The 21,073-nt window shown below is 35.6% G+C and overlaps 1 protein-coding gene across 1 annotated transcript; it reads right to left on the reverse strand.

Moving 5' to 3' along the window:
* Positions 1-706: 706 nt before the first annotated feature.
* GRHPR (glyoxylate and hydroxypyruvate reductase) lies at positions 707-20,816 on the reverse strand. Its single transcript, XM_051996069.1, has 9 exons — positions 20,702-20,816; positions 14,519-14,649; positions 13,022-13,094; positions 12,716-12,832; positions 9,210-9,298; positions 7,214-7,318; positions 4,384-4,519; positions 2,857-2,987; positions 707-1,134 (listed from the first exon to the last, which is right to left on the reverse strand). The coding sequence occupies exons 1-9, from the start codon at positions 20,785-20,787 to the stop codon at positions 1,013-1,015; spliced, it is 990 nt and encodes a 329-aa protein (XP_051852029.1). The 5' UTR covers positions 20,788-20,816; the 3' UTR covers positions 707-1,012.
* Between the last annotated feature and the right edge of the window lie 257 nt (positions 20,817-21,073).

A 21,073-nucleotide genomic window follows, 5' to 3' on the forward strand; every position in this document is an offset into this window, starting at 1 on the left:
GTGGAAGTTCAATGGATGTGAAGACTGAAGAAAGTAGGACTATTCCAGTGGTTCTCAAACTTTTGTTTTCAGTATTTTTATGTTGTTAAAAAACCATCGAGGATCCATTCAAAGAATTTTTTGTTCACATGGGTTATATTTATAGCTATTTACTATATTAGAAATAAAAAATAAATTTGAATTTGTAGACCCTCTGAAAGAGTTTCAGAGACCCCAACAGTTCTTTGGAATACACTTTTGAGTACCACTGATTTAATCTAAAGAAGTAGTTTGGAATGGATGGATATGGAAGACATGGAATGTCTCTTCAATTCTGTCAGCCAGAAAATGAATTAAAATGGCTCTGCTTGGCCTTCCAAGATACTGAATTAGGAGCAATAGTAGAAATTTTAAAGAGGGAAATTTGGTTTTGTTGTAAGGAAAAACTAACTCATAATACTATCTAAAAGTCAGAGTAGTTGTTTTGGGCAATAATGGCAAAAGATGCTGTAGGGAATGGCTCTATGAGCACAACACTGGAAAAAAAGGGCATATACACAAAAGTGAAGATTTTCAAGGTAAAACTAGATGACTACTTATTGGGTGTGTTGAAGAGAAATTTCTTTTTCAGGTATAAATTTAACAAGATATACTCTGAAGATGTACATCCCTTTTAATTTAGGGATGTGTCATAAGAAGTAAGAAAATATTCATATTTAGACACAAATACACATTAAATCAATGGTCATTTAATTGTTGAAATTCAGTTTAGACTAGATAACATCAACAAAAGTTGCATACCCATTGATACCTTTGTATCAAAAATTATAGAATAATCACAAATGTTATTCCTAGGCACTTTTTATGTAGTTTTGAGTCAAGTATATGTATGGGGAGGAGGGGAGATTCCTCACTGTTCTTTTTAAGATAGCAGAAATGTAGGTGAAAGTAACATACTCCTGTTTAGCAGAAGTGAAAATATAATAATTATTTGATTAATGCTTCTTCAATTGTGAGTTTCTTTGTTTAATCTTCACAGTTTGAGTTCACTTGGCATAGGTTCCCCCTTTAGGCCAGCCAATAAGTTTTTAACAGCAATCACTGCCATAGTATTCCGGGTTGCATAGGTGGCACTTCCAATATGTGGTAGAATCACTGTAAAGGAAAGAGAGGGTGATCAGAAAATGGCAGGAAGAAAGGGCATAATATTTTAACATTTACACAGAATTCAATGAATAGAGTTTCTGGCTAGTAAAATGAGGGTTGTGACAACTATATATGGTCTACTGATCATGGCCTCACATCATGGTAACAAATGCAGTTTGGAGAAATGGACTAATCTTTGAGTTGTTATATTTTCAAGTCTCAAATTCTCAATACAAGTTGATGGTTTAAATCCAATGCAATTAGATCACTTATGGAAAATTATGCTTTTGGAACACATTACAACTCATTTTAAAGAACTGATTCAAAGGTAGAGTCAAATATAATGCTTCTAGCAAACAACATACATATGAAGATGGTACTTAATAATAAACAGCTGCTATTTAAGGCAGTGACGCTAAATGGTAAAATAGTTATACACTTTAAATTTTCAGAATGCTTTTATGTCTATTCATTGGAACATATTTAAACCTATATTTAATGGTATACTTCTTCATATTGTAGTCACTGATCCACTGAACATCAGTCAACTGGGGGCAAAATCTTTTTTGTTTTATGGGAAAGAAGAGAGTAATACTTTTACCAACAGTTCAGCTGACAATTTCAGGAACTTAAATACAACATGACTTAGTGATCATAATAAAAAAGGAAAAAAGTAAAACAGGACCTTCATGAAATTTAGAATTCTTTATCATTAAGGTGAAACATTAATGATAAACTATTTTAAATATCATGAAGGTCCTGTTTTTACCTTCACGGGTCATGGCAGAGTATATTTAGCAGTTTTTCTGTATGTTAAAGTGGCCATTATCAGGACTGCCTAAGAGAAGATGGAACCAAGCCCCGTGGCCAAACCATGATAAGATTCATAGATAATTCCTGATTACTACTGGATACCTTTATCACTATCCCTAAAAAATTTCTCTTAACCTGATAATGTCCCATATTGATCTTACTCAGAAAGTTACTTGAAAGTATTAAAAACTTCAGGACACAAAGCACTATATTTTCTAAATAAAGTACCATCAACTAAATTATTCTTCTAAAAATGTAAGTTAAAAAAAAAAATCTCTTTTTACCAGTGGGTATATAGTTAGTTATAAGGCTGTGAAGTTTTAAAGAAAAAATTTTAAGTCATCTCTCCTCTTGGAGATCCTATTCCGGGTGCTTCCATATAATGCAAAAAAAAAAAAAGAACCACCCCAAAACAAAACTTGTTTCTAGCTTTATGAATAATGATTTGGCTCCACTAATTAAAGAAAATCCTTGAGATAGATGTCTCTCTAGACTCTTTAGAGAATCCAGGTTTATTGCTTATTGTTTTGAGAACAAAGATTTTTTCTGCCCCACAGAAGAGTAAGTAATCCCCCCAGTGATTCCACAATGGCCTGACAGTTTCCAGAAACTAAAATTATGCCTATTTTTACGTTCTGTTATGAGGAATAAATTTCTGTTTAAAGAAATAGCTTTTGTCAGAGTTAAGAATAGTCTCAAAACGTGAATTTCTCTAGTTTTTTTAAATTAAGGGTAAAATACAACCTTACATTTTAAAAACTTTTTAAAAATCCTTTTAACTTTTTTTTAAACACCCATTTCCTTAAGCAAAACTGGCCAACAAAATGACTTAATTTGATATAATACATGTTATTTTATCCTATAGTTCCTTGTTTGAAGAGTAAAATGTAAGTTTATACTTTAAAACTAAATTCTTACCACAATTCTTCAGCGAAAGGAGAGGATGGTTTGTGGGCAATGGTTCAGGGCTTGTGACATCTAGCCCAGCTGCTGCAATCTCGCCATTACTCAAAGCCTTGTAGAGATCCTCCTGGTTCACCACATCTCCTCTGGGAACGACATTAGAATGGTACTTTGATATATTGTCCAAGAAAGAACTCAACAGCCTCTTGAGTTTTGTTAAAAAGCAAAACGATAACAAAAAACCACAAACAAACAACAAACACAATTCCTTCGTCCCTAAAAAAACAAACTACCTCAATGTGAGAAGTCCATGCTTAATATAACATTGAATTGTCTAGCTTGTGAAAAAAAATTTACATCAGTAATACAGAACTATTTACATAAGGATTCAGTTTACCTTCTACTCTCAATTAAAATTTTAATAAGTGAGCCAAGTCCATTAGTTGTTCATTTAAGCTACATCAAAACTGTTCAGAGTGAAAAAATCCTCATAAAACTAACTTTTGACTATCTTTATCAATGAATCACTAAGTATTTAGAGATTGAAAACAGTAACACAATTTCCACAAATTCATCCTGCCTGAATCTAACTCTCTCTGAGATATATGTGTTAATGAAACAACTCAGTGAATTGTCCCTATAAGTACAGTAGAGCATAGTTTAGACAATAGGGTTTATTGTCAATGGATGAATATTTAGCAGTCTTTCTGTATGTTAAAGTGACCATTATCAGGACTGGCTAAGAGAAAATTTATAAATTATTCCTGGATGAATACAGCAGAATACTATTTTCACTACCAATGAAAAATGTATCTCAACCTAATAATGTCCTGAAAGTATTAAAAACTTCAGGTACAAAGTACCATATTTCATGTTTGCAAAAGTATTTACACACACACACATATATGTATATGTGTATATATATATATATATATACACACACACACACACACACACACACACACACACACATATACATAGTTTCTATTGATATATGTGTTTTTGTGTGAAGATATATATAGTTTCTATTGATTCTCACAGAAACCCTATGAATTAGGGGCTATTAATGTCTTTCTTTTACAGAGCATAAATCTTAGGCTAAGTTATGAGACTTGACTAAAGTCACATAGCTACTAAGTGTTTGAGGAGTGATTCAAATCCAGGTGGTTTTCTTACTCTAGGCCCACCACTCCATTTTCTGTACTACAAAATAATTGGCAAAGCTTTCTCCAAAGGTATGTCCTGTTCATTTCTGCTGAGATCAACTCAATTATGTAAATTATGCAAAAATCCTACAATTAAGGCTTCTTCCTTCCAGGAAATATGATATAGTTTCCAGTTGAGATTTAACTTTTTTTTTTTTTTTTTTTAGAATCAAACAGAGACCGTGGTTTTCATTTTATTCCTGATTTTCTTTTTAGTTTGATTCAAGGAAAGAAACATGTTCAAACAGAGGTATCAGTAACACTGAAAATGTGAAATCTAAATTAGAAAAACATTAAAAAAAAAAAAACCAAAAACATACCCAGCTTGTAGTTTTACCTGCTTATGTTGACAAACACAGCCGTTTTCTTCATTTTCTGGAAGAAGTCCTTGTTGCAGAGTTTCTTGGTTTCAGGGGTTAAAGCACAAGAAACCACAATAAAATCTGACTGGGCTGCCAGCTGTTCAACAGATACTTAAGGGAAGAATGGGAGTAGGGGAGAAGGGATGGATCAGTAGTATAACAACAGGTAAAAGAGTAAAATCACTCCCAAAAGAATAGGAACCCAAGACTTTGATGCATTTATCTCTCCAATCAAAAGAGTTCTTGGAGGAGCCTAGTTTTTAGAATTCGAATAATTACACCAATCCTTGCAAATTAAAATTAGTACAGTTTCAAGGACATATGAGATGCAGGTGAGGGAAATACATTAAAAGAATAGAGCCCCAGCTCTGGAATCAGGAAGACCAGAGTTCAAATCCAGCTTCAGACACTTAGCTGACTGTGTGATCCTGGTCAAATCACCTAACCCTGAGTGTCTTAAAAAAATAATAAATCAGATAAAAAGCAGGGTAGTAGGTGAGTCAGAATTCTGATACAACTTGGCGTATAATACCAATAATATGACTTGAGTTTTAAAACATTATATTATTGGTATTCTATTATACTTTTATTTATTTTGTTCACTGTTTCCCAACTTTCATGTTTCAGGTTGCACATGCCTTGCACACCACACATACAAAATCTTTGTTTTACACCTGTGAAATCTCAAATCCAAGCAAAAAATATTTTTTAAGTGTCACTTCTTGTATGCTTTTTTTTTTTTTTTTTTAAATTTTCATTGTTAGAAAAACAGAATCATTCCTGCAAATATGTTGGGAAGGATATGTGTAAAATATCTATGAGCTGGTCATTTTTTAAACCCATCAGAATGAATCCCAAACAACATCTCTGATCACTATAGCAACGAAATTCCTTACACCTTTCCAGTTTTCTTACACCTGACTGCCTAACGTGTACTCTTCAATTCACTGAATTTAACCTGCTGGCTGCTCCTCAAACAATACACTGACTCTCGGAAATGTCTCGAGGCATTATTACTCATGTCTTCCCTGCAACTATAAATTTCTCCCTCTTTATGTTTACTTCCAGCCTTTATGTGCTGCTAAAAATCTCATCTTCTACAGGAAACCTTTCCCAACTCCTCTTAATTGTTATTTGATGTTCTATTTTTATATATTTGCTTATTACCTCTTCCATTAGACTATAAGTTTCTTAATTGTGGGGGGCTGTCTTTTGCCTCTTTCTAAATTCCCAGTGCTTAGCATCTTTCCTATTGAAGAAAAAGTACTTAATAAATTGTTGCTTGATTGATCTACTTAATTCAAGAGAAAAGTTCATGTTCTTTCTTTTATGCCCTCAGAAATGTGAAGCAAATCACTAAATTAAGAAACCCACATACTATACTTATATTTATTTTGGGGCCGAGGCTAGCTCCAGGGAATGACCTGCAAGTCTGTTTCACAGATAACAGACTCTGAACAAAAGAATCTAAACTTGTTTACTGTATAACATGCATTAGCAGGTGGAGACTGATAAGAGCTAACTTTTGGTATTTGAATCATCTGGGTGATGCAGGATTTGGTCTTAGAGTTATTAAGATTTGTAGCTTTGAAATGGCAATTGGAATTTATTTTGCTAAAACATAGAGAGAAGATAGATATTTTTAAAATAATAGCTTTTTATTTTCAAAATACAAATATAGTTTTAAACATTCGCCTTTGCAAAATCTTCTGTTGCAAATTTTTCTGCTTCCCTTCCCCTCCCCTAATCAGCAAGTAATCCAGCATATGTTAAACATGTACAATTCTTTTAAACATATTTCTAGAGGTAAGATATTTAGACACGGAGACCAAAAAGTGAAGGATGTGTTGAAGAAACAAAGAGATATGAGATATTATGAAATAATATGAATTTCAAAATGCCTTTGTGTTTAGAGGCTGAGATAACTAAAGAATGTGAAATAAAGCACAGGATAATTTGAAGCCAAAAAATCTGTGTTCAAATTTTGCCACTTGCTACCCCTGTGTTACCTTAGGCAAATCAAGGTGTGTGCCTTAATTTCCATTTTTGTTAAATTTTGTAAAAAGGAATGACAGGGAGTTGGGCCAAATCCATAAGATTTTATCTTGTTTTAAAGTCTACTAATTAAATTATAATTTCATTTAACACTGAATAGCTTAGGTTTTGGGGAGTAGAATGACCTAGAATTGAAATACTATCAGAAAAATTCAGTCCAAGATAATTCTTTTTGACTGAGATTATCCAAAGTTCTCCATAATTAGACTGGCCTAACCCAGAAAGACCCAAGTATAAATCCAGAATCAGTTATAAGATCCTAAGCAAGTCACTTAACCTCTGCCTTAGTTTCATTATCTATAAAATGGGGATAATTCCCTCTTCTAAAATTGTTATGAGGATCAAATAAAATAATAATTTTAAAGCACTAACACAATGCCTGGCACATAGTAAATGCTATTATAAACCTTAGTTATAATAATATATCATAATAATTAAACCTATTTACAAATAATAAAGATTGTAATTAGTTATAACATAATTACTAGAATAGTTTATTATTTTAATGTATCATTTCAAAACATATTGATGATTCTAAATTTCTGGCTTCTTTCAAAACACAGTTTAGGGACTATTTCCTACTCAAGGTTTTTCCCAATTTGTTATTCAGTCAATATTCTTTCCTACTTGAAATTAAGTGGTATAATTTTGCACATACTTTGTATTTATCTATTTGTGAATATCTGCAGGATTTATCATGACATAAAACAGAAACAACCTGAGCTGCTTTTAAATGAATGTTAAACTTACCAAACTCTGCTTGGAACTCAGATGCCTCTGAGGGTTTGGGCTGACGTCCAGTATATATAAATTTCTGGACACCAAATGGTTTTAGGCGACGGGCAATAGCTTGGCCTGAAAATGAGAAAACAACATCCACATCATTTTGTCCCATTCAACCCACACAGGACTGCTGAGGTAGCAGTTATTTTTTACTGTAGAATTAGGGTTAGTGTTAGGATCCAACAGAACCATGTGGAGTCAATGTGTTTGGGAAAATAGGGAACATTTGGTCGGCTCATCATTAATTAAAGAAAGGCGATAGATCGATGCCTGAGGCTAAAAGTGCTTTCCTCTGGTTAGTGTTGGTCATTTGTTTTTTTCTAGGCTGATGACAGTCTAATTGGATATCCTTTGGACAGAATCAGTTGCAGTTGAAAAAAAAAAGTGTTTGGAAAAGATTATATCCAAACAAGTGCCATAGGTTTACCATTATCTCTTCCACATTGCAACTTTTCCCATCGCAGTTTCAATATATCGTGGGTCAAAAATTTTTTTTAATTTAAATTTTTTAAAAAGTATGGGAATTTCGGGGGAGTTTTGTGGAAGCTGAGATAACATTTAAAAATCAACAAATAACCCAGAAAAAGTTTAGAAACTCAGAAATGCATAAAATATATGTATGATGTTGTATAATATTGACCCAAATTTCACAAAAGGGATCTATAAAACAGCTTGCAAAAGAAACAATTCAGATTTCTCTGGTGTAAAGGGAAGCCCAAAATTTTTTTACTTAAATTTTCTAAATCAGAGGTGTTGTGCCCCTATTGAAATGATGGGGAGCAAAGGTTGAACCTCAAAATTACAACAAAGGTTCACTTAAAGCTCACTTGCATTCCATTTAAATTTAATAAAGACTCACTCCTGTCAAGGTCCATTCCTGTGGTCCACTTAGCAACCAAGGATCTAATTTGTTATAGGGATCTTATTCACCCCATCAGAAGGGATAACACTATTTCAGCAAAAAGTATACATCAAGTTGAACTCCTGGTTTATGTACTGTGATAGTTGGAATGATACTTGCATTTGTATGGCACCCTCTATTTTTACAGAACATTTTTCCTACGCTACCATTGGGAGTTATGAAGAAGCACATCATCTAGTACAGTTGCCTTCCTTTACAAATAAACAAAGATCCAGGAGTGGGAGGTGGCTGTTTGGGTATGTGGGCATGTGCATGAGAAAGCTGGATTGGTTGGGTGAGTAGGTGACTCCCTTGAAGTCCCATGGTAGTAAACCCCAGGTCTGGGATTCAAATCCAAGGCTGTTTGTTTTTCCCATATTATAGATGACAAAAAGCCATAGTTTGGACCCAAGGTTTATGATTCCAAAACTCCTGCATGTTTTCAAAATATCAAAAGGCATTTGAAATATAAGGCTTTGGTGGTAAATTTAAACTCTAGGCATGTATAGAATTTTTTCCTTTTCTATATTGGGACTAAATATTTTTTCCTTTGGATGACTTGCATTGCATTTTTTTTTGTGTGTTTTTTGTTTGATTTAAAAAAATCAGAAACAAAATAATGCAAAATTTTGATCACTTGGGTTGAATGGTTGCTGCTGTTCTAAGTTCTCCATTTTCACCAAAAAATAAAGATTGATTTTACTGATTTCTATGTATTTACTCATTCCCTTGGAGGCAGCTAGGTGGCTCACCGTATAGAAAATGGTGCATGAAGTCAAGAAGACTCATCTTCCTAAACTGAAATCTGGCATCAGATACTAGCTGTGTGACCCTGGACAAGTCACTTAATCTCTTTACTCAGTTTCCTCATTTGTAAAATGAGCTGGAGAAGGAATCCATTTCCAGTATCTTTGCCAAGAAAACCCCAAAGGATGTCACAAGGAGTCAGACATAACTAAAACAACCAAACAACAACAACAAAAAGATCACTTGGCACTATTTCAGAGAGTGTATTTTCCTTGATTCCAACCAATGTTATAAAATGCAGAAAAGAGATGTTACCTATCCTTCCCAGCCCGATAATTCCAACTGTGCTGTTCGAGAGCTGGTAGCCACACATCCAAAGGGGCTTCCATGAAGTCCAACCACCACTGAAATAAAAAGAAAAGAAAAAACTGAAAAGCTATGGCAGGAGTTCAGTACTGGAAGTACATTGTTCAGTCATTTCAGCCATGTTTGACTCTCTGTGACCCCATTTGGGATTTTCTTGGTGGAGATACAGGACTGATTTGCCATTTCCTTCTCCAGATCATTTCACAGATCAGGAACCATGACCTGTATGTGGTCACGCAGCCAGAATGTGTCTGAGACCAGATTTGAATTCAGGAACATGAATCTTCCAGAACCATTCCATCGGTGAGTCATCCAGTTGCTCATAATAGGTTTATATTGTTAAATATTTTAAAATTTTATAAGTTTTAATGTCTAAAATAGTAAATGTCAGATATCAATAACCAATATAAACAAAAGCTCCTTGGGGTCCGAGACCAAAAAATTTCATGACCTCTGATGGAGAACAATTACTGATACCCTAAGTGAAAAGTCTATTTGAGAGGTTGCACATGTCCCCATCACTGCTTATTTCAGAACTTGGAGTCAGGAAAACTCCTCTTCCTGAATTCAAATCTGACCTCAAATACTTCTAAGCTGTGTGACTCTGATATGACTGAAACAACTTAACAACAACAAAAAACCCAATAAGTGTAAAATAAATAACATTTTATTTAAAATAACTGTTTTTTAAAAATTTATTTTTATTTTCAGTTCCAAATTCTTTCCCTCACTTTACTTTCCCCCCATCCATTAAGAGGGCAAAAAATAGAATACCCACTTAAAAATATGAAATCATGCAAAATATGAAAAAAATTATATTTTCCAAAAAAACACAATTTGATAAGGAAAGTGGCAATATTTCATTTATTTCTGCAAATCTCTTTTTTGATGTGTGGCTTAAAAGGAGACAGTTGGATTCTCATATCTGTTTCTGCATTCTATCTACTGGGTTTTAATCAACAAATTAAGAGAATTTGACCTCTCACAAATATGCAGATAGAAAAGGCAGGAGTATTTTTAAAGGCAATAATATTCTAGTGTTATTATGAAAATAGTTTTGAGGTCCATGAGGAACCCATTCATAGGAACTCATGGGCACCTGGAAGCCTCTAGGCCATATTTTAAGAACTACTCATGTCATGTTTTAAGAACCTTTCAAGAGACAAAAGTGGGAAATGGATATGGAGCGACTCCAGGTACTTCTTCATTTATTGAACACTCATAGGGAGTAAAGCAACATTTGAAGTAATACATGGTTTCTGAAGCTTTGGTTCCAGGGTATTAGTAATCTTAAAAATCTTACAAGTTAATTGGGGAGCTGATACACCAAAATACAAATGTAACATAATCACTCCATTTTTGAACAATGCTCTGCACACAGCAAGAACTTAATAAATGTTTGTCAAGATGGACTGAAGGTAGAAGCAGTTCTTGCTTCTAGTTAAGTGCACTGACACTCTCTTTAAGTGGCAGTGTGGGCAGGATTCAGGAAGATGGCCATAAATGAAGGGTGAAAAAATAATAATAGCTTTTGTTTAAATAGTTCTTTATGGTTTACAAAGCACTTCCTCCTTGTGAGGTACGTATTGCAAATATTATGTTTCTATTTTTTAGTTTAGGAAACTGAAGTTTGAGGTTCAAATCAGTTCATTCAAATCCAGCCTCAGATACTTCTAGCTGTATGATCCAGGATAACCTTCAATTTGCCTCAGTTTCCTCATTTGTAAAACAAGCTGGTAAAGGAAATGGCAAACCACTCCAGTATCTTTTCCAAGAAAACCCCAAAAGAGGTCATGAAAAGTCAGACAAGACTAAAATTAACAGAACAACAATCATGCTAAATTGCTACCTGTGGTCTATACTTTCATGTTCCAAACACAGTTTTTATTTAATATACAACATAATATACAAAAACATTCCATAATGTCTTTCCTGGGTTTGTGATCATCTCCTCCCTTCCAACCTGCCCACGAAAAGTTATGCATTAGTACTCATGAAGTGTAAATGAGGTTCTACTCCTCTCATCTTTGGAGGAAGAGCCATGCACAGCTCAATTTATCTGTTTCAAAAAATTTATCTGCTTAAAATCTACTACTTAGTAATTCCATCACACATGTTCAACTAAAACAAAAGTCTTAGGAACTCTTACTCGGTGACCTGATACTGACAAGGAAATAGAGCTCTAGGGCTATGATAAATGTACATATTCTGGTTAATAAAAAAATTACCTTTATATGTAATTGAAAAAAATATAATTCTATTAAGTGAAAAAAAATAGAAAAAGCAAGAAAATGCTTTCTACAGTAATGATAGAGGAAAGAATTTTTAATTAAATAAATGATGTAAACAGATCTTTTGGCGGGGGAGGAAATGACATAAATTGTGTTCCCTTAACCTTTGGAGTGAACCCTGAAACTGTCTCCCTTCTGGAGGAAGTTCCTGAGTCTTAAACTCCTCTCTGAAAGAAGTCCACCCTTCAGGGAGCGCAGTTAAGTGGTCTCACCCAGTTGTGGTCACACCCTCTACTGAATTGAAAATTAGTCCAGAACCACTCCCAATAGTTCAAACTGCCTGTTAAATGATTTTATTCAATGGGAGATCTTGTGTTAAATGATTTTATTCAATGGGAGATCTTGGCCTGAGAATCCTCAATGGAGTAGCCCAAACTGCTCCCAGCATATAATCAAGGGTTGGTCAAACTATCTCTGCAGAAGTCCTAACCAGGATTATGCTTGCTAAGGAAGCTGTCTTCCTAGCAAGCTGTCCTGCCAGGACTTTTTGCCCACTAAGAAGTCTGTTTTCCTAGCAACAAGCTGGCTTCTCAGTGCCCATAAATCCCCTTTGCCACAGATTTCAGGTTTGCGAATTCTTTTGCATAGGATCTGAGGCTCCCACCAGAGGGGATTTCCCACCCCAATTCTTGCACCTCATCATAAGTATGATTAGAGAAAATAAAATGGACACTTTTGATTATATAAAATTGAAGAAAAAATTTCCAGGAGCAAAATAAATGTAGGCACAATTGAAAGAATAAATAAATGGGAAATAATCTTTGTAGCAAATTTATCTAATAAAATGTCTAATGGGAAAAAAAAAAAAGCATACATTTTCGATTTTCCTCTTTGGTTCTGTGGTTCAGTTCCTGAGTTTTAATTCAGAACAATATCACTCTGCACAGCAATAAAGTGTATTGAAATAAATATGGTTTATAACAGCATTAAAAAAGTTATCACATGTGTTAGTCAATGAAAAAAAATTATACTATAAAATGTCTCATGGTGAAAAAGTGAAAAAGATATAGAGAAAGGGAGAAAGAGAAAGAAAAAGAGAGTGGGAAGGGAAGAGAGGTAAAATGTTAGGTGGCTTGGGGATGGTATTACAATAGCCCTTGTAGAATGTAAAATTAACCAGGCAAATGATCGATTGCTTTGAATCTTCCCAACATACACACTCACTTCTTCACTTCCTCAATGGATTCAGGCAGCCTGCGACTGGTGGTCAGCAGTAAGGAAACTGCAAGCTCAGCTGTGGCATCTGTTAGGACATCTGGCGTGTAGCCCACGCGGATCCCTCTAGGAAGGCAAGAGCCAAAGTTCCCATAACTGCCACAGACAATGTTCCCTTACTTCTCAAGAATCCTTCTTAATCCTTCCCTTTTCCTAGTCAATCCTTCTGTCTGAACAATTAAGAATCTTCTTTCCCCTTCAATAATTCCAACAACTTTTAATACCCCTTAGATAAGAACAAAAGGCAGCATTTACCGCTTTTTAATTTCATCTAGGTCAAGATGGTCAACTCCCACGGAGAGGGTGCTGATTACTTTGAGATTCTTCCCTGATAAGTAGAAAGAAACCAAAACTTATCTGTCTGGCTTTATAGAATTAGGATGTCTTAAACATTAATCCTGACAGTACCTACTGAGGATAGTGATAAATAATCTGACACAGCTTGCTTTCTCTTTAGGAAATGTAACCTTTATCCTTGCCGTTTTGGACCTGCTACAGTTTTTTTCTTGCCAAAAGGTCTTCTATTGGCATTCTGCTACACAAAAGCCTACATTGTGCAAGGCATAGTGCATACACAGTGTATTTAAAGGTAGAAAAGACATTGGAGGTCATTTAATCCAGCATTTCTTAAACTGAGGTCTATATGCATGCAGGCATGCAATCACACACACACGTATACACACACATGCATCTTTATTTCAGTGTGTTATAATTTATTAAAAAATATATATATAATTATGATAAAATATATATCTAAAATTGTATATACATTTATATGTACTCATATAAATAAAATCATATAATTTAAAAAGTACTTCTTTTATGACAATTCAGCAAATTTACAGATCAGGAAACAAAAGCTCAGACTATAGTCCATATTACACAGCTAGAGCTACAACTCAAAACTAACTTAAGATTATATAGTAAGCTGGGTTTTAAAAAATGTTTATTTCAGAATAAGTGTATTTTACTTTATGCATCTAAAATATTCCAAGAGGGGATCCATAGGCTTCTTGGGACCACCAAAGGGGTACATGATCCAAAAAAGATTAAGAATTCCTGATTTCACTTGGTCTTCTCATTTTATAGAAAAGCAACGTAAGGACAGGAGATGTTTTAAGTTTACAAAGTAGCAGTTTATATTCCTTTATTAATGAGTGGCCTCTAATAAAAAAGGCTATGGATGTCTGCTAATCCATTTGACCTATAAATCAGCCTTTTCTGTCTTGCAACAAAAGCCCATCTTGGCACTTTTGATCAATGTATGATCCTCAATATTTCCTCACACAGAGTAGAATCTTTCTCCTTAGCATAACTCTACAGTTGGTGTTATTCACGCCTCCTCCATCCTTCCTTCTCTCATCCCTTCCTCCTTACCTCCCTCCTTACTGGTCCAGTTCAGGTGCCACCCCCTTGATGTCCAATGTCCCATCCCAACCAGTTGAAAGCAATTTCTCTTCTCCAAATGCACAGCAGGGGAACCCATTGCCTAGCCATTTTCCCTGCAGCTATATAGTAAAGAGTTATTTCTGAATAGATCTAGAGGATAGAGATGATTATCTCTAATACTCAGCCTGGCAGAAAATAGATATATGGTTAGTTGGATTGAACTGAAAAATAACATACATATATAAACAAACAAACAAATAAAATAAAATAAATAAAAGCTTAGGAGCATGCATCATTCCCCAAAAATGACAATTTTAGTCTACAGTATGAAATCCTAATCTGGGATCCCAAACACACACATACCTGCAGCATCCAGGAGTTTTCTGTCTATTTTGTCAGTCAAAAGGCAAAGAATTCCATGTGCTCCAGCTGCGCCTTTCACCAGGTCCTCCTTCGGTATGGGCTCATCTGAGTCCCACCGTTTTATTTCAGAACTGAAATAAGAAGGGAGTTAATGCATTTCCTACATGGCCATACAGATGTCAGAAAATACCCAAGCACAGTGAGCATAGAAGCTCACATTCATGATGTACTCAGAAGTTTGCAAAGTATCTGGGATGCTCTATCTTACTTGATTCTCATAACTATGACAGATGTGCTATGATCAATCCCATTTTGCAGATGTGGAAACTGATCCTTAGCACAGTTAAGTGACTTGGATTTAGGAAGGACCCATGTTAGTGTTGCCGTTTGATTGTGTCTAACTTTCTGTAACCCTATCCAGAGGGTTTTCTTGGCAAAGATATAGGAATAGCTTACTAATTTCTTCTTTAGTATGTTCCCATTTTATGAGGAATTCAAATTCAAAGTCAGACTCCAGGTGCTCTACCTACAATACCACCCAATTGTGCCAGAAGGGATTTAGATATAATCTAAATCTGAAGTTGGGAAGTTAAAAATCTGACCTCAGACACTCACTAGCTGTATGATCCTCAATGAGTTCCTTAACTTTTTTGCCTCAGTTTTTTCATCTGTAAAATGGGGATAACAATACCATCTATCTCCAATGATCATTGTAAGGATCAACGAAATAAGATTTGTAAAGTGTTTAATGCTGACACACAGTAGGTACTTAATAAATGTTGACTGATTACAAAATGGGGATAATAATAGCACTTATCTCCCAGGATTGTCTTAAGAAACAAGATTTGTAAAGGGCACAATAACTAGCACATAGTAAGTGCTATCCAACTGTTGGTTATTATTATAATTATCAATTAACCTCCTTCCCTCCTTTATTCTATATATAAAGAAATAATTACTTGGAGAAATTTAGTGATTTGTCCATTGTCTAATACCTAAAGTCTGAAGCAAGATTTAAACACTGATCTTACTGACTGCAAGTTCAGCACTCTTGTCCACTATGCTATGTTCCCTTCTAGGAAAACCAAAACTCTTGAGAAATGACTAAATGTTCATGGTATATGAACATAATGGGATATCCTGGTGCCTGCTGTACCAGGTATGATGAAGAAGAATGGGAAGACTTACATGAACTGATGCAGAGTGAGGTTAAGAGGAGATAAGGAAAAAAAAAATACATACATACATATATATATGTATATACCACAAAGTGGATGGAAAATACGAGCACCACAAAACAATAATGATAATTTAAAAAAAAATAGATGTTGCAAGATTATAAAGGACAAGGAGATATAAAAAAAAACCCCTCCAAACCCTTTGTAGAGAGAGGGATGGAAAGGGGATTTACAGGATTATTTCATCTACTTAACATTTTTTCAATGAGTGAAAAATACATTTTCCTCATTTCTAAAATGGGGGAATAATAGCACTGACTTTTCAGAGTTGTATGGATAAAAATAAATATTGGAAATATTTGCAAAGTGTAGAGTGCTATTATTATTAATCAGTTTTACTTATTCTTTCTATTCTCTTCTTAAATTTTTCTTTGCTTTATTATATGGCATAGTTTTCTGGGAGGGGGAAGGAAGGATACTAGGGAAATTTTGGCCCTTATAACAAAAAATTATTTTTAAAAAATCTCAATCAATTATGTGACCAATGCCATGAGCATTTATTCATTGAATAATGAATAATGAAATACTTATGCCCAAGCAAAAAATTTCAGGTGATTCTTAAAATACTGCATTTGAAAGCATTATTAATAATGTGCAATATTTAGCATTTATGGTGGACTTCCATGAAACGAATACAATTTTAATCTAAACCTTTTCTAATCTGTGAAACAGATTACCATCACGTGTCATATATTGTAAAATTAAAAAAAAATTTAAAATGTAAATTATAATGACAAGACTTTAGCATCTGAAAGGAAGCTGTGAGCATCTACATGAAACACAATGTAATATTGAGGAAAGAACTAGGCTTGGAGTTAGAAAAGACGCTTGAATTCTGCTTTTGAGATTTATGAACCAAGTGACGATGGGCAAGACACTGAAGCTTTCTAATACTCAATTTCCTCATTTATAAAGTGATGGAGAATGCCATCTGTTTCCAAAGAACTATGGAGACTGAAGGTGGACCAAAGAATAGTTTGCTTGTTTTCTTTCTCATGTTATTTTTTTTTTCCTTTGGGTCTGATTTTTCTTGTACATGACAAATATGGAAATATGTTTAAAACAACTGCACATTTTTAACCTATAGCTTTCTTTCTTGGGGAAGAGGGAAGTAAGGAAGAGAGGGAGAAAATTTTAAAACACAAAGTTACAAAAATGAATGTTGAAAACTATCTTTACATGTATTTGGAAAAATAAAATAGTATCGAAAATTTTTTTAAAAATGAAGGCCACTTAAAGGGTACAAATTGGGAATAGGGTATAGTTCAAAGGTTAGGACATTTGTTTGGGCAGGAGGACTTTGTACACATGCAAGGATGCCACATTTACCTGGTCATTGGTTTATACTTATCTCTAATATTTGAGGGGAGGCAAAGCAGAAAATCATATTTTCTGATCTCTAGCAGGTTCTTGAAGTCTTAAAACTTGGCTGTTTTCAGCCTCTATCTACATTTATAATAAAGGAAAGAATTCTATATCATCCTTGGAGAGTGAGGGGGAAATGATGAGAGGCTCAGAAGCAGACCTCAACTGAATTAGGAGAAGAAATTTGTGAAGATGACTTCAAAGTAATCATTCAGCTCAGAATCACAAATTTATTATGATTTTTATACATGTATCATATGGAAGGAATCTTAGAGACCAAGTTCATCCCCCTCATCTTATAGATGAGAAAAATGAAGTAAAAAAATTAAGTGACTTGTTCAGGTTTATTCAGCTATGGTCTAAGGTAAGATTTCAATTTAGGTCTGTCTTCATCACTCCAAGTCAGGTGCAATACTACCTCTTTAATTTGCAGGGATTTGGACCTGTGAAGATCAGATTTTTTTTTTTTTTTTTTTTTAAAACCTGGTTCTTTGACATCCTTCTTGAGTCTCATGCAATAAGACTTAGGCAATTCACTGGTATTTTCTGCTTTGGAATGACAGAAACTCATTTTCATTATATGTATTTTCCATGGTATAAATTCTAAACTCCAAATACCTTTTATTTGGTCATTGAAACAAGTTTTGTTGTTGTTGTCTTGTACCTTCAACGTGCCTCTTAGAAAAACCATCAAAAATTGTTATGGGTTATTTCTCTTTTTATTGATCTGAATATATCATTCCATTAAACTGAGATCTCACTGAAAATAAAAATGGATATAACTCAAAAGATAACTACACAAACTTATATCAAAAGACTTGTGATTTCTTAGCCATCCAAAGCAAATCTTAACCCTTCTATATATATTTAATAGATAGGCTCAAAGCTTTCTGAAACTCAGTGAAGTTTACCCTTTTCTAGTGTCAGATTCTGAATCTTTAAAGCCAGATTTTTAATGACTATAAATCCAGCATTTTAGCCATGGCTTCTGAGAGTAAAAGGCTGGGAATAAAGGAGAAGGAAGGGAATAAGTGCATATTAAGGGCCTATTATATGCCAGATTTTATACCCTGGCAGTTTACAAATATTATCTCATTTGATGTACATAAAATTATATTACATGTTTATTATAAACATTTAAAATTTATTTAGTTCAATGTTTTATTCATTTTTATCATTGCTACTTTCTGTTTTCACTATTTTTACTGGTAATATATTTTTCTTTCCTTTTTTTGGAGAAGAGCAGGCTCCAGTTTTGTTCTAGTCAGATTGGGGAAGCTGGATACAGTTTGTATTGGGGCCAATAACACATTGAACTTACTATTTACCAGATGGGAAAAATAAAGCCTTGGAATGTCTATGTATTAGCTCATGTTTAAGCACATTAAAGCTTACAAAGCTTTTTTCATGACTTCATAAGGTGAGTAATAACGTATTTTTTTAATCTAAGAATTATTATTACATTTTAATAAGGTATGATGAGCAGAACTGTGCAAACTGGATCTTTACTTTTCAGAAGATCATGAAAAACCAAGCTGGCTTCACTGACCACCCATTGTCCTATTTTCCTAGCTTTTTTTTTTTTTTTTTGACCTCCATCAGTAAAATATTAACATTTTATCTTGTGTCATTGATTACAGAGCAGGACACAAGGAGAGGGTAATCTCAAAAGAATAAAATCAATTTTATTTTTTGCCCTTTTGTGAAGGTGATATTGGGCATAATGGATAGAGCATCAAGCCTGGAGTCAGGAGAACCAGAGCTAAATCTATCCTGAGACATTTATTTGATATGTGATCCTGGGCAAGGCACTTAACTGTTTGTCTCAGTTTCCTCCTCTGGAGGAAATGGTAAATTGGAGAAGGATATGATAAACCACTCCAGTATCTTTGTCAAGAAAATCCTAACTACAATCTTGAAGAATGAGGTTTGACTTAAATAACTCAACAAAAACAAACAACATTAAAGTGATATTAGATTCTAGATTATGATCTGTCATAGCTACATAAAAAAGATGTGAATTATGAGAAAAGAAAGGGCAGGCCAGTCACTTACATACTCTGAGCTTCCCATAGAGGAGAATAATATATTATTATAGAACAATAATAATAGTATCTATGTAGAGCTTTAAGGCTCTTCCTGTAGCTCATTTGTTGCTCACAACAACCCTAGGAGTTGAGTGCTATTATTTAGCCAGCACAAAAACCAAGTAGAAAGCCCAAGAAAAATATACTGAGTGAGGGATCCAACCAACAAGTTGGTCTGAATGAGTTTTTCTAAAGAATAAATAATAATATTCAAAATACTTATTTTATTTTATATTACAAATTATAATATATATTATCCTGATTGAATAGAAACATATGTACATTTTTTCCTTCCACAGTCCTTTTTAAGAGGAAGAAAAATTTACAGCTAAACTATTTTTAAATGGTTTTCAAAATGCATCCAAAGAATAAGAAATAATGTCTGATTGGGGCAAACTGTGTAAAAGGTCACTTGGAAGAAATTCTGAGTCCCAGAACTACCCAGCCTTGCCATCCTATTCCACTAGAACAGTAAAATAACCTCCCTTAATGTCTAAGTCTTAGACATTAGAAATCATAGGATATTATGACCAGGGATCTTAGAGCTGAAAGAGACTCCAGTGATCATGGAGTTCAACTCTTCCATTTTACAGATGAGGAAACTGAAGTTCAAGGTCAACTCAAGAACTCAGTAATCCTGTGACAGTCAGCAAGTCATTTGAGTTCTGTAAAATAAAAATGTGGGCTCGGGAGAGCTGTAGGGTCGCTTCCGGCCCTGACTTTCTCTGGGCTTGGGAGCTTTGGACCAAGATGGCCAAATGTTGTATTTCCTAAACCACCCATGCTTCGGTGGCCTGGCTTGGGGCCCTTGGAGCGAGCCGCAGGCTCCGTGCTCGGCGAGTGAAGCCTTGCTGGAAACAGCAGCTGCTACCAGGAGTAGCAAACCCAGACGGGTGGGTGGCACTAGCCACTGGAGACCATCCGGGCAAAGGCCCAGACCTGCAGGGGACAAGGGAGGGGGCTACAAATCCCAGCGCGGTCACTGAATACCTCCCTTTGCTCCCCACCTCCTGTGCCCCAGGATTGCCTCATTTTCCTAAACTTTATTCCTTTTCCCTTTCCCCAAACGTTGGGCAATTCCTATACCGCAGTCCAAGTAGTGGAGAAATGGGGGTCACAGCACCCTCCTTCCCTCTTTCTCTTCCTGGGGAGCCCGGATCCTTTAAAGCAGAAAAACCAGCACTAAGGTTGTCACTTGGATCCCGGGACTTGGGTCTCGGGTAGATAGGCTGAGCTCCCGGGAAAGACCCATGCAAGCGGGGGGAAGGGGGACAGACCCATGTGGTCTCCGCCGGGTTCCGAGCGGACACACGAGCGCTCTGGGAGCATATCTTAAAGTACGCGAGTGGAGTGAGGGCTCAGGTGGAGAAGCGCTAGGGAAGAAGGCGAGGGTCCGGGCGCATGTCCCGGCTCGGGAACTCGAGGAGAGCCCGAGGAGGGACTCCGGAAGCCCGAGGCTCGCGCACGGGCTGGGGTCGGGGCGCTCCTCTTACATTCCGGCCTGGTCCAGCAGGGCCTGCCCCTCAGGGGGGATCCTCCGGGTAATGAACACCTTCATCAGTCGCGCTGTTAGCCTCATCTCTCCGCGCCCTGGAGGAAGGCTTAAGAAGTGCGGCCGAGGGGGTGGATGGCAAGGCGGAGACGTAGCCCTTTCTGGGATGTGTCCACGCCCTCGGGGCCGCCCGCTTCCCTCCTTCCAACCAACACTCCCCGGATGTAGCGCCCTCCCCTTCTGGCGGAGAGCTGCGAGGTCCTCGGGCGGAGCGCTGGCAGCTGGACCCAAATGCCTCCGCAGGCGGCAGTGATGCTTTCCCGTCCTTAAATACAACCCCCTCGCCGGTCCTGGTATCGCCTCCAGATGCCAC

The sequence above is a fragment of the Antechinus flavipes genome, chromosome 1 (assembly GCF_016432865.1).
Source record: "Antechinus flavipes isolate AdamAnt ecotype Samford, QLD, Australia chromosome 1, AdamAnt_v2, whole genome shotgun sequence".
NCBI classification, from domain to species: domain Eukaryota; kingdom Metazoa; phylum Chordata; class Mammalia; order Dasyuromorphia; family Dasyuridae; genus Antechinus; species Antechinus flavipes.

Coding starts and splice junctions, on each gene's coding strand:
- GRHPR (XM_051996069.1), bottom strand. CDS start 20,787: ATGAGGCTAACAGCGCGACTGATGAAGGTGTTCATTACCCGGAGGATC. Junction 13,095..14,518: donor AAAACTCCTGGATGCTGCAG/GTATGTGTGTGT, acceptor TCTACTTATCAG/GGAAGAATCTCAAAGTAATC. Junction 1,135..2,856: donor CCTTTCGCTGAAGAATTGTG/GTAAGAATTTAG, acceptor TTTCCTTTACAG/TGATTCTACCACATATTGGA.